General features: G+C 37.9%; 2 protein-coding genes across 5 annotated transcripts in view; one reads left to right on the forward strand and one right to left on the reverse strand.

Annotated features, from left to right (window-relative positions):
* The first annotated feature begins 7,041 nt into the window (after positions 1-7,041).
* LOC107654424 (prothymosin alpha-like) lies at positions 7,042-9,903 on the forward strand. Of its 4 annotated transcripts, none has more exons than XM_016441470.1 (5): positions 7,042-7,282; positions 8,452-8,550; positions 8,877-8,943; positions 9,032-9,108; positions 9,189-9,903. In XM_016441470.1, the coding sequence occupies exons 1-5, from the start codon at positions 7,232-7,234 to the stop codon at positions 9,258-9,260; spliced, it is 366 nt and encodes a 121-aa protein (XP_016296956.1). In that variant the 5' UTR covers positions 7,042-7,231; the 3' UTR covers positions 9,261-9,903. The 4 variants fall into 4 exon arrangements, with proteins under 4 accessions (XP_016296956.1, XP_016296955.1, XP_016296958.1 ...); XM_016441469.1 differs by having other exon boundaries at positions 7,049-7,282; positions 9,029-9,108; XM_016441472.1 differs by having other exon boundaries at positions 7,050-7,282; positions 8,452-8,544.
* A 1,085-nt stretch (positions 9,904-10,988) lies between these two features.
* The window catches only part of LOC107654425 (proton-associated sugar transporter A-like), a 14,305-nt gene continuing 12,608 nt past the window's right edge, over positions 10,989-12,685 (reverse strand). The window contains exon 10 of the mRNA XM_016441474.1: positions 10,989-11,569. Coding sequence (XP_016296960.1) covers positions 11,541-11,569 — 29 coding nt within the window. The 3' untranslated portion in view covers positions 10,989-11,540. The remainder of the gene's footprint in view (positions 11,570-12,685) is intronic.

Below are 12,685 nucleotides of genomic sequence, written 5' to 3' on the forward strand. Positions count from 1 at the left end.
AGTGCTTGTTGTTTGTCATTTCTCCGATCCCAAATGCAGACATGGTTTTATGTTTACGCGGCGAGATGCAACGCAGTGCGTTAAAAGACAGTATAAGTCATTATAATCCGTAATTATGTCCCCACTGGATGCAACAAATGCCTCGTTTATAATGGGTTTTAATGTTTTTGTCTCGTCGCTCCGGAACACGGGCATCACAGTATGGTAGGGAGCGTAACATTTCCGTCACACGCTTGAGGTATTCGGCCAATCACAACGCACTGGATAGCTGGCCAATCAGAGTACACCTCGCTTTTCAGAACGATGAGCTTTGTAAAAACCGACGCGTTTCAGAAAGGCGGGGCATAGAGGAGAAACAATAATGTACAGTATGTGGAAAATAATGTGTTTTTTTAACCTTAAACCGCATAAACACATTTCATTACACCAAATACACAAAATAATGTTCTTTTTAGCAACATCATATGACCCCTTTAAAAAGACAAAAGCATATAACTAAAATTAAAATGGAACTGAATATAGAAAAATAAAAAGCTAATTTAAAATATTAATAAATACTAATAAATATATAAATAATACTAAAATAACGCTGAACATATAACATCACATAACTTTTCTTAGAGCGATGAAATGGTTTGATATTGTATGTAGTATGTGATGGTTACACACTGTGCAATAACTTCTGAGCAGCTCTGGTTGTGTATAAAGACTTCTTTGTCCTGTAAAACTAATGTGTATATGGCAGCTCTTGTCGGTTGCATTTTGTATGAGCTCAACACTGCATCTGCCAGTGTTTCTCTGGAAAACTACGTTTCAAATGAGCAAATCTTGCAGTTTGCAGAAAATTTAATTGGTATGAATATCTCGTTGTGTGTTTGAACTTGCATCCTTCCCAAATCAAAACCAATGGGAAAAATGTCAGCTGCAGCTTGAAGAGGGAAATGCTAATTTGCCATCTGGATTATTGGCCATTTGTTTAATTCCCTTGTGCATTATCATCTGCTGCAAACGAAAGCTATACAGATCCGGGAGGATGAAACCTGATTGGTTACTTCTTAAACTGTTAAAATATCCAATGACATTGAGGGGCACAGAAACTGGATTACTGTAAAACATTAGGAATGTAACATATATGTAGGAACGTGAGGACTTGGTTGTCAGACTGATTTCATACCTGCAGACTGTTGGAAAACCGTCTACCGAGGAGTGGCTTTGGTGATGAGATCATCCTCCTGAATATGGGTGAAGCACAGCCGCCTCTAAATGATCATCACAGGTAAGGAGGAATTATGGGAGGGAACTCTTTAGAAGACCCTCCCTGAAAGAATGGAAATTTCCACTAGAAATAGGAGCAAGTAATCAAGTCTCTCAGCACTGGTAAAATGTATGTCATCGACTCACTGGCTGCGTATTTATAATTCATTCAGAGAAAACTTTATTGCACTGTTAGCAATTATTGTTGCTCAATATCATGCTTTACTACACAGTCAAAGTTTGGAATTATTAAGATTTTTTTGTAATGTTTTTGAAAGGAGACTCTCATGCTTACCAAAAAAAAATTAAAAATACAATAATATTGTGAAAAATTATTTCAATTTCAAATAACTGCTTTCTATTTGAATATATTATAAAATGTAATTTATTCCTGTGATGAAAGCTGAATTTTCAGCATCATTACTCCAGTTTTCAGTGCACATGATCCTTCAGAAATCATTCTAATATTCTATTTTTCCCCCCCTAGGATTCTTTGATGAATAGAAAGTTCAAAAGAACAGCATTCATTTGAAATATATATTTTTTTCCAACATTATAAATACATTTACTCTCACTTTTGATCAATTCAATGCGTACTTTGAAAAATATTATTATTTAATTTCCTCTTTTTAATCTTACCAAACACTTGAATGGTAGTGTATCACAGTTTCCAGAAAAATATTAGCAAAAATTGTTTTCAACATTGATAATAAGAAATGTTTCTTAAGCAGCAAATCAGCATATTTCTATAATGATATATAATGATTTCTGAAGGATCATGTGACACTGAAGACTGGAGTAATGATGCTAAAAATTCAGCTTTGATCACAGGAATAAATTACAATTTAAATATTTTCAAATAAAAAAAAAAACAGATTTTTAAAAATTTAATAATATTTCACAATATGACTGTTTTTACTGTATTTTTGTTGTTGTTGTTTTTTAATGCAGCCTTGGTGAGCATAAGAAACATCTTTCAAAAAGATTACAAATCTTAATTATTCCAACCTTTTTTCCCAGTAGGTTTAGTTATTTAAACAACAACCTAATCCAAAATATTCAACTTTAGCATGTAATTCATCCTGTGCACCAAACATAAATGATTCTTCAAATCATGTAGGTTGTTGATAAGAGCTGTGCTATTATGATCAGCCTTTTAAAAAATGCAAACAATCTGAATACTTGAACTGCCCTTGCTCTGTAATTCATTCATCTGCTTCTCATATTCTTTGTTATGTTAACTGCCAGTGCAGTGGACACACTTACTGGAGTACCCAGCATGCCTCATTCATTGAGCGTCACTATTCAGGACGGGGGGCAAATTGGTCACATTCCACAGCATCATCCCCTATTAGAAAGTCTGTGCTTGGATAGAGGACACAAAAGACTGACCCTGGAGTTTTACAGTGTGCAGACAAAGCCTGATTGAGAGATGCAAATAGATGTTGGGACACATGTGCAGGTTAAATGTGAGTGACCATGTCAGATTGTAATTGATTTGTGCAGATTTTACAGGATTTTATTTGAAGAAATAAATGTTATTCATTGTACTTAAATGTTATTAAAGGTACATTTTTAAAGTCTCTGTTCAAATCACATTTACGTTTCTGCATTTAGCATACGCTTTTATTGAAAGTGACTTACAAAAGAGGAATAAAATAATAAAAAATAAATTAAATATTTATTGTTTTGTAAAAATAGTTGCCTTCATATGCTGATTCAAACTGGCTGCAATGCTTTTCTACACTCGCAGTTGCTTCCTACAATGTAAAAATATATATATTTTTTTTGTTCTGTTTAATTCAAGTTGTTACTTCCCATTGCATTGTAATTGTGAAATCTACTAGCAATTTATGAATGAAAATTGTTTCTATACACCATTTTTTCAGTGTATATGTGGCTGATTTTCAGTGTTAAGGGTTACCACTGTTCAAGACAAAAGCGCACAGTTGGAACACCAAGCCCTCCCTCTGATTTTTCCAATTATGTTGACCTTTTCTTCCCTAATCCTGACCTCCGATCTTTGACAAACTCCTCCTCAAACTCCCCTAAAGCCCTAAGATTCCAAGGGTCAGGTTGCAGCCTTTTGTCTTAAAAATTCAGGTGCAACTGCAAATTACTTCCCTCGCTGACCAAAGGGGAAGTTGCAGACTTTTGATGACAGGTCTCTATAGTAACCACATATCTGCGGTTACTATTAAACCTGTAGTTTGATATATGTGCAATTATGTCATCTCTGACTCGATAAGAGTTGATGATTTGCTTACTACTAATCCCTGTACAATCTCACTGAGGAACTGTAAATAGCAGCTTTGAATATTACAGATAAATGCCATTCACAACCCCTTTTTTTTTTGTCAAAATCTGATGCAATTCTGAGTTGAAAGGGGATATTCAAATTTACAAATGTAGATGATATGTGATTTTATTAATTGGGAACCAGTTGTATTGTGAAAAGTAAGAAGGTTTTGAAGAGGTTGAGAAGTAAGAGGGATTTGTGATGTCAGCTGAAATGTAAAGTCGTTTCAGAAGCAGAGCAAAAACATTTTTTTTTTTTTGGAATGACATCACTGATATATTGTGGCCAGAAACATGCATTAAAGGGTAGTTCACCCAAAAATTAAAATTCTGTCGTCGTTTACCCATTTCAGACCTGTATGAGCTTCTTTCTTCTGTTGAACACAAAAGAAGATATTTAGAAAAATGTTGATAACCACACAGTTGCTGGTAGCCATAGTATTGTTTTCCATACTGTGGAAGTCAATGGCTACCAGCAGCTGTTTGGTTAATGACATTTTTCTAAATATCTTCTTTTGTGTTCAATAGAATAAAGAAACTCTAAAGTTTGAGGGTGAGTTAAATGATGACCATTTTTATTTTTAGGTGAACTATCCTTTTAAGACTTTAAAAATCCACTTTTGGTGGATTTTGATTTCATCTCAGATTTTTATTTGCAATTACACTGAAAATTTGCCATTGATCATTGCCATAGCCACTGACTTCCACAGTATTTTTGCCATGTACCATAGCCATTGAGTTCCACAATATTTTCTTTCCATACTATGGGAGTCAATGGCTACCAGAAAGTCTTTGGTTACTGACATTTTTTCAAAATATCTTCTTGTGTGTTCAACAGAATAAAGAAACTCTAAAGGTTCGGAAAGAAAGAAAGAGTAGCTACTGCATGAAAGAAAGTGTGAGGATTAGAGGAACATGTTGGCTCTTTTCTTCTTCTTCCCATCTCTGGTTATTCCAAGGCTTTCCTTCATCAAAGAGCACACTAAAAACCAGCAGGCAATCATTGGAATTGTTCCAGTATCCATGGAAACAAATCTAGCTCGTGGGCAGGCTGTGGGTCTACTAGAAGGGGAAAAAACGACAGGAAATGACCTAACAAAGAGTCTCTCCTCTTCGATTGCTCCCATTTTCCTGTTGCAGGGAATGAGTAATACTTGGACAAGAAGTGTTTTCTTTAAAAAAAAAAAAAACGTCTGTTGCTTGTCTGGATTTGTACGGCAGACACATCATGGGCTTCCAGCAGCAGACGGCTGTTTCGGTGTGTGCTACATATGGTCTTCATTTCCTCAATGAAAGAGCCTCTATGTGCATGTGTTCCACTGAGTTTACGTCCAAGTGCAAACAAGGGCTTCATGAGATTGAATGCATTTTCTGTCAATTTGACGTGTCTCCACCCACTCTGGCAAACTGCCAAACTCCAAACCAATCCGAACACAAGCTCTTAAAACCTCCTCAGATTAAGAATGCATATAACACTTTCATCTCAGGGGCTAATTACATCCACCCTTCAATTTGAAGTCTTGTGTTTTCCTTCTTAAGCACTGCTTTGACGGGATTCATTTATTGAGTGGCATTGCTGTTAATGTTATCATTTCATGAACTGCTGCAGAAAACATTGCTTTGCTTCAGCATCAACATCTGCTCAGCCAATGAGTTTGAAGCATGGGCTTTTCTGACCAGTGGCAAACAAGGAGAGTTTTAGCAAATCCATGTAGTGATGTTAGTGGTGCATTTTGTTTTTTTTTATTGTTGATATTTTAATTATTACATTTTCTTTTTTACATTGGATGACCTCTTAAAAATAAGGGTTATTGGCATTTATGGCTACATGAAGAACTTTATAGTGGAAAAAGTTTCTTTTGATTTTTAATATGCTCTTCACACTCAGAAATGGTTCAGTACACAGATACACAGAATGCCTAAATCCAAAATGAAAGTGAACCGGGCATGCAGTCAGAAGATCTGTACACAAGAGAAATATTTTGAAAATGTTATATCAGCAAAAATGTATATTCCTCTCCGGATGGGTTAAATTTCATTAGAGTACACCTGAAAAGTAGTATCTACTTTGTGTCAAAATTGTTTGCACCAAAGAAGAAAAAACAGTGCATCTGCAAAACACAAATTTATCTCAGTTCCTTATGGAAAACTAGTCTGAATAAAGCTTCAGTCTCCAAATCACTGTTTTCAGCTTCTCATGAGTCAAAGCTGAGGTTTAAATCAATGGTCTAGTACTGCATAATACTCCATCTGATAAAACAAAGACTACATGCTGACCCCTCACAGAGCACACCATCTGTGACCACCAAGTGGGCTTTGTTACCACGGTGTGGCAGATCTGATGAGAGAGGGGGTCTTTATCTCTGTGTGTGCAAAGGAAAATCCAGAGGAAAAGTTCCACCTGGACATTTTTGACTAAAAATATCTAAAGAACTATTGTTTAGTGAGAAAAATATTATTTATAGTTTAGTATACTAGAGTACTTACTCCTTTTGAGGAATTACAGATGTGAGGCAGGGTTTGACCCCTTGAAAGGGGAAGTAGGGAACATTATTAACCGCAGCCTTAATCTGTTCCTTGTGCAACAGGCTTCCTGTGATGGAGAAGCTAAAATGACTGTGTCTTATCTTTCAAGCCATAAATCAGTTGGTTATCTGTGCTGAGATGTTTGATGGTGTGGAATAGTCATGTTAGCATCTTAGTGTGACTTCTCATTATGAATGAAACAGCTGCCTGGTCTGTCTCCGTCTGGGACACAATGGTCTCTGAATACAACATGCTAATGAAACTGTGGCTTTAAACAAAGACCCCAAAGAAGCTTGAATTCATCTTGCATTCATCATGCAAGCTTGGAGGCAGGTTCCAACCACAAAGCAGTTATCAAGGGATGATGTCAAAAAAGGTCAAGGGAAATAGTGAATGGTTTGCAGTTTTCAAAAAGAATGGGAAATAGTGGCAAATATAACGCAAAAAAAAATATACCAGTTCTTCCTCAAAAGCAAAATAATAATTTTTAAAAATTAGGTTAGTGAATTTACATACTATTGATTAAAAAAAAAAAAAACTTTTTTTTTTTTTTTTTTAAGTTTACTAACTGGAAGATCAATTTGCATTTTCTTCAAATTTACACAAAGAGAAAAAAAATAAGGCATCAAAAAAAGTCAGATATTTATATTTAAGTCACCAGAATGGCTTGAATGAATCCTGTCCTTCATAACAGTATTTTTAAAAGACCGGGTAAAAGGTCAAATTAAATATGCCACCAATAAGACAAGACGGGCGTATTACTAGAGGGGCGGGATTTCATGATACAATTGACAGTGGCTCCTCCAATCAAATCGAAGAAGGGATTTACGTTGCCCCGATCCTGTCCAATCAGATGTCATTAAATATGCCACCAATAAGACAAGACGGGCGTATTACTAGAGGGGCGGGATTTCATGATACAATTGACAGTGGCTCCTCCAATCAAATCGAAGAACGGATTTACGTTGCCACGATCCTGTCCAATCAGATGTCAGTGAGATTGCCGCTGCTCTCGACTCGCCTTTCAGTTCTCGGGTTCAGGCAGTTTTGATTCACTCTTCCTCCTCCTCCTGTTTGACCGCGTCTTACCTCATCCCACCACTTCTAACTCTTTTCTCGGACATTTTTATTTGAAACATCTTTATAAACCACCATGGCTGATACCGCTGTTGATACGACCACCACCCCTGAGATCACCGCCAAGGTAAGGTCGCTTGAAAAATCATGTATTTGAAGAAATTGGACCCACCTGGTAATTAAACTGAGGAAAAACCGGCCAGTCAGTGAAAGGTTTTATCAGCGATAAATGTTAAAACGAAACGTTAAAACAGAATCATTCGAATAGCAGCATCTCTTCTTTTCGTTTATTCGCGGCTGGCGTCGAGTCGTGTTTAATAAATTCCGTTACTGGTTAAATGGACAACCGTTACGCACATTTCATTCAAAAATAAGTCATAAAAAACTCTTGAGGACTGAATTCGACATGTATTCCCATATGTAACGTTAACGTTAATCACATGCCATTAACGTTAAGATGAGGAGGGAGTGAATTTGTGAACCATCTGCCACAATTTTTTTTCTTTCTTTGATTGTGTGTGTGTGTGTGTGTGTGTGTGTGTGTGTGTGTGTGTGTGAAGTCAAGGCTCTTGATCTTCGCCGCTCGAATAGGCGGGAATATCGCCGCCGCGAGCTGTAAATCGTTCGCGCCTCCCGCCCCCGGTCTCTCGAGCACGGTGTCTTGGCGCGCGCTCTTCCTCCTTTTGTTTCCGGCTCGGCGCGTGCGGTTCCTGCCGGGGAATAATAGGGGCAGTGGGCAAGACGGCGCGAAATAACCTTAAGTGACCTCGACATGTGTGTCGGTACAATAGATTTAATTCACTAAGTCGTCTATATAATAGATCTATTGTGGTGCAGGTTTCAGAGAAATAACACGCACACAAAAAAAAAAACCGGATTACTTGTTTCCCCATTAAATAGCAGTTCCGATTATACATTACATTTATACCATCAGTTCTAACGTAATTGCATATTAGTTCACTTGAGCTAACGAATAGAAGGTGACAATTACGACTACATGGTGTTCGTACTACATTTATGGAAAAAATAAAATGATTGCATATTTTCTAAAAGTGTTTTTAAAGCCGAAACCGGTGGTTTTCATGACCCTGGTGTTGGTTTGCCATTTGATGTATTTTAACAGGCAGCCAGCCAGCTGGTGTGTGTGGTCTGTGGCTCATCTGTGTGTGTGGGTGGGGAGGAAACTCAAGGAAACAAACTTTCCCCTTTACTACCTATGAGATACTCACACACTGCATTGTTTATGTAGTCGGAGGGGGTTTATTTATTAACCGATAAACTTCTGCTTCATTTCAGGACTTGAAAGAGAAGAAAGAGGTGGTTGAGGAGGCAGCGGAGGCTGTGAAGGAAAATGGCAGTGAAGACGCACCTGCCAATGGAAATGGAACAGTAAGCGTTGAGTATTACCCATCAGGCCTTGTGGCTTTTTTCCCCGACGAACCGCTCGCCACGCAGGTGTTGGAGGGCCCCCTCCCCCTCTTTCATCATGCTGCTCTTTGTTTAGGGTTCAAATTGACTGACACCGATGCATCTTATGAGAAGACCGCTTTAAGGCTGTGCACGTGGTTTCTCTGCACATGGCTTTTTACATAACTTACCTTCCCATACACTTTGGAAATTTTCGTATAGTTAATTACTAACATTGCTTGCAAATCCTCAAATCATCTGGTGATATAACAAATTTGGTATCCGTTTCACTCATGGTGTTTTCTCTGTTTTAGACTAATGGTGCTTCACACGAGGAAGAGGAAACCCATGAGGACGAAGAGGGTGGGGATGATGAGGAGGGTGAGTTTGACTTCGCCTTTGTCATCATTACATAACTTACTAGTACCAAAACCGGTTATTGAAAAATACGTTTGGTTTTTCACAGCAGGAGAAGCAGAGGAGGAGGAGAATGGTGCTGAAGAAGAGGCAGACGGGCAACCCGTGAAACGTCCAGCAGAAGAGGAGGTGGGTTCAGGTTTCAGACGCATTTCACAACACGTTTCTATCATCTTTACCACGTCTAATCTTTGCTTGTCTGCTTTCAGGAGGCAGTCAAAACAAAGAAACAGAAGACAGAGGAGAACGGCGACTCCACAGAGGCTGAAGTCCAAGCCTAAAGTTCTCGCCGCCCTTCAGTAGCTCTGTCGGTATGGTCAATTCGACCTAGTAGAGTTTGTGCTTTTCTGTATATTTCACAGACCTTCTTTTTGCCGCTACAAGATCTTTTTATTGCACTGAGGCCCATAACATCATGACCCTGTCCCCTTTTGTAAGACCTTATTTATTGGTGTAGGACCAACATTAGAACCCTGTTTTAAAAGGAACATTGTTTATTTTAGCACACGTTTAACAAGCACACATTCTACTCTGTTATTTGACCAGCGGACGTATACACAAGCAACTGAAAGCCTAAGGTTCTGTAATTTTCATGGGTGACATTTTTCCTATCCACTAAAGACCAAAGATGAGTTTTAAGCAGGGGCTAATAGACTATGTTTAACCTGGTTGTGCTGCTAGAAGTTAATCCCTTGCTTTGGCAGATCAGTTAACATAACAGATGGTTCATATGAATGAGAGGGGTTCCTTAGTCAATGCATCATCCGCCCTCTTAACATGTTAATTAACCCCTTTTTAAATCTTGAAGGTCTTTTGTTCCATATGCATTTAAAAGGATTGTATCTTTCTATCCTTATGTACAGTTTTGAGGGGTTTGTTTTATCATTGTGTTTTATATGGGAAGTGCAGAATGAAAAAAAAAAACAATCTATAACAGAACTGTATGCTAGTACTGGTGTTCTTTCAGTCCTTCAAGCGAAACTTTTTTTTTTTTGGTTGCTTTTTGACCACTGCTTTGTATAGTTTGGTTCAGGATTATAAATAAAAAAAAACAGTCTTGTCTTTATAAAAACCAGTGCCTCTTGGGTTTTTTTTAACGTTGCGTTGGGGGTTGCAAAACTTTTTTTTAAGCCGTTAGAAACAAGATCGGACATGCACCAAATATGTGAAAGAGGACTGACCTTAACTGGTGCTCAAATTTAGGTAAAAACTAAAAGTAGTGCCTTGCACAAAGGTTAAAGGATTATTTCACCCAAAAATAGAAATTTGCTAAAAATTGTACTCGTCCCTCAGGCCATCCAAAATGTAGATGAGTTTGTTTCTTCGTTGGAACAGATTTGGAGAAATGTAGCATTCCATCACTTGCTCACCGGTGGATGCTCTGCAGTGAATGGGTGCCGTCAGAATGAGAGTCCAAACAGTTGATAAAAACATCACAATCTACACGACTCCAGTCCATCAATTAACGTCTTGTGAAGCAAAAAGCTGAATGTTTATAAGAAACGAATCCATCAAGACTTTTTTTTTTTAACTTCAAACCATTGCTTCCAACTAAAATACAAGTCCTCAATCCATATTTTTTTCTCTAGTGAAAAAAGTCGTCTCGTCTGAATCAGGAGAGAAATATGCACAGATCAAGCACCGTTTACATGCAAACACAGTTCTAAACAAATATGTCACTGTATTTGAGTGTGAGAAGACAACGGGATGGACTTTTTCATTGGCGTTAGTATTATTTGGATTATGCACTCATATTATGGCCAGTGCTTTAAAGTTAGAACACCTTTATCATGGATTTGTTTCTTACAAACACTCAACTTTTCACAAGATGTTAACTGATGGTCTGGAGTGGTTTGTATTGTGGATTACTGTGATGTTTTTATCAGCTGTTTGGACTCTCATTCTGACGGCACCCATTCACTGCAGAGGATCCATTTGTGAGCAAGTGATGGAATGCTACATTTCTGCAAATCTATTCCTATGAAGAAACAAACTTGTTTACATCTTGGCCACTTCAGCAAAGCTTCATTTCTGGGTGAACTATTCCTTCAATAGATTCAGTTTGACCTCCATTTGAGATCCTACTGCGCCCCCTGCTGGTTAAAGCCCCTTCACCAGTCTTTGTACATATTTAAATCAGAACGACACCTGCAGCAGAAAACCTTCGTCCTGTGACAACTGTTTAATTCTCAGAGCATTTACCTGTACAATGCAACTTATTAACATCAATTTCCTTAGTGGAAGATCTGTACATGTTTGTGTAGATAACACATGACTGAGAAAAAGAATGTGATTATGAGTTTCGTCTCATTCAGTTCTTTATTCGCTGCTTCTGGAATTGCTTGCTACCTGGAGTTTTTAAAGGTTTGATGTGCTGCATGTATTGCAAAGCGAACCAAACAAAACAACAACAACAACAAAAAAGATGCTTAGCAATACGGGCGCACAATTGTGAGCGCTCTGGTGGAGAGTCCATATCGGTTGTCCAGATTTGTTGTAGTCACCGAACAATACATTCGGCTTGTTCTTCCGCACGAGGCTTGTTTCCGTATTGCGATCACTCACACCCCAGCCTCAACGTCCGCTCTGCCTGATAATGACAAGAACGACTCATTACAACGATCACGCCAGACCACAGGGAAGCAGGCATGAGAGCGTGCGTTCCATGACATGGCTCAGTAGGGGAACCATAAATATGTAATTTATGTTTTTCTTATAAATATGTCATTGGAGTGTCCACCAGTGTCAAGCCATGTTACAGTAGGCTATGGCAAACATGCGAAAGGAATATTCGTACTCATAAGGATGTGTGTAGCCTAGTAGGTAGCTAGTATTCAAATAATAAGCCTAATCACTTTAAAAATACTATATGCAAACTGAAGAACCAATAGACACACACACACGTTCTCTGTTTTACTGAGGTACAGTTCGAAACAGAGGCCTACAGTAAGGCATCAATGCGGCTTTACATGCAAACAAACCGACAGGTCTTCAAACAGTTAATTGACATATTGACAGGATACATTTGCTTTGGATATGTGAGAGGGGTTTACTTTTATTAAAAGCAATGAACCACAGAAAGAGTTCGGCGAGCTATCAACAGTTTTGGCTTCCTCCTTCACGAGGAATCGACAGTAAAAAAAAAAAACATTTCACATTATGTACAAGCCAGATGAAAGTAGTCAGGCATCACATGTACTCAAACACGCTCTCTCTCTCTCACACACACACTACACAAGCTTGCCGTCATGCAGTCACTGTTGCAGCATGCTTATTTTTAGAAATCTGAGTGAGATGCATAGTCAAAATCACAGCTCTTTTACCCTCTCTCACATCTCCAGTACTGCGTACGTGTTGCGTAAAGTGAGGAAGGTGTATCTGAAGCAAGCGCAAGGAGTCTGAGCTGTTTGGTTGAGTGTGTACGGGGTCCAAAATTAACTTTTACCATGTCAGCTGGTAAATTTAGTGTACACTAGGGTCCAGAAGTCGCTATTAGTTTTAAACAACAAAATTTAAAACAACAAAAATAATTACATTATTTGCACAATAGGAGTGAGATTTTTTTTTTAAAATATTTACTTGGTAAACTCAGTATTTGGTTTGTCTTTGCCAGTTATGACAGCAGCATTGAAGCTGACAATTTACTGTAATAAAATAATGTGTATTTTTTAACGTATTTATTTTTTATTTATTTGTAATATTATAA

Source organism: Sinocyclocheilus anshuiensis, unplaced genomic scaffold, assembly GCF_001515605.1.
Source record: "Sinocyclocheilus anshuiensis isolate Anshui unplaced genomic scaffold, SAMN03320099.WGS_v1.1 scaffold527, whole genome shotgun sequence".
Taxonomy (NCBI): domain Eukaryota; kingdom Metazoa; phylum Chordata; class Actinopteri; order Cypriniformes; family Cyprinidae; genus Sinocyclocheilus; species Sinocyclocheilus anshuiensis.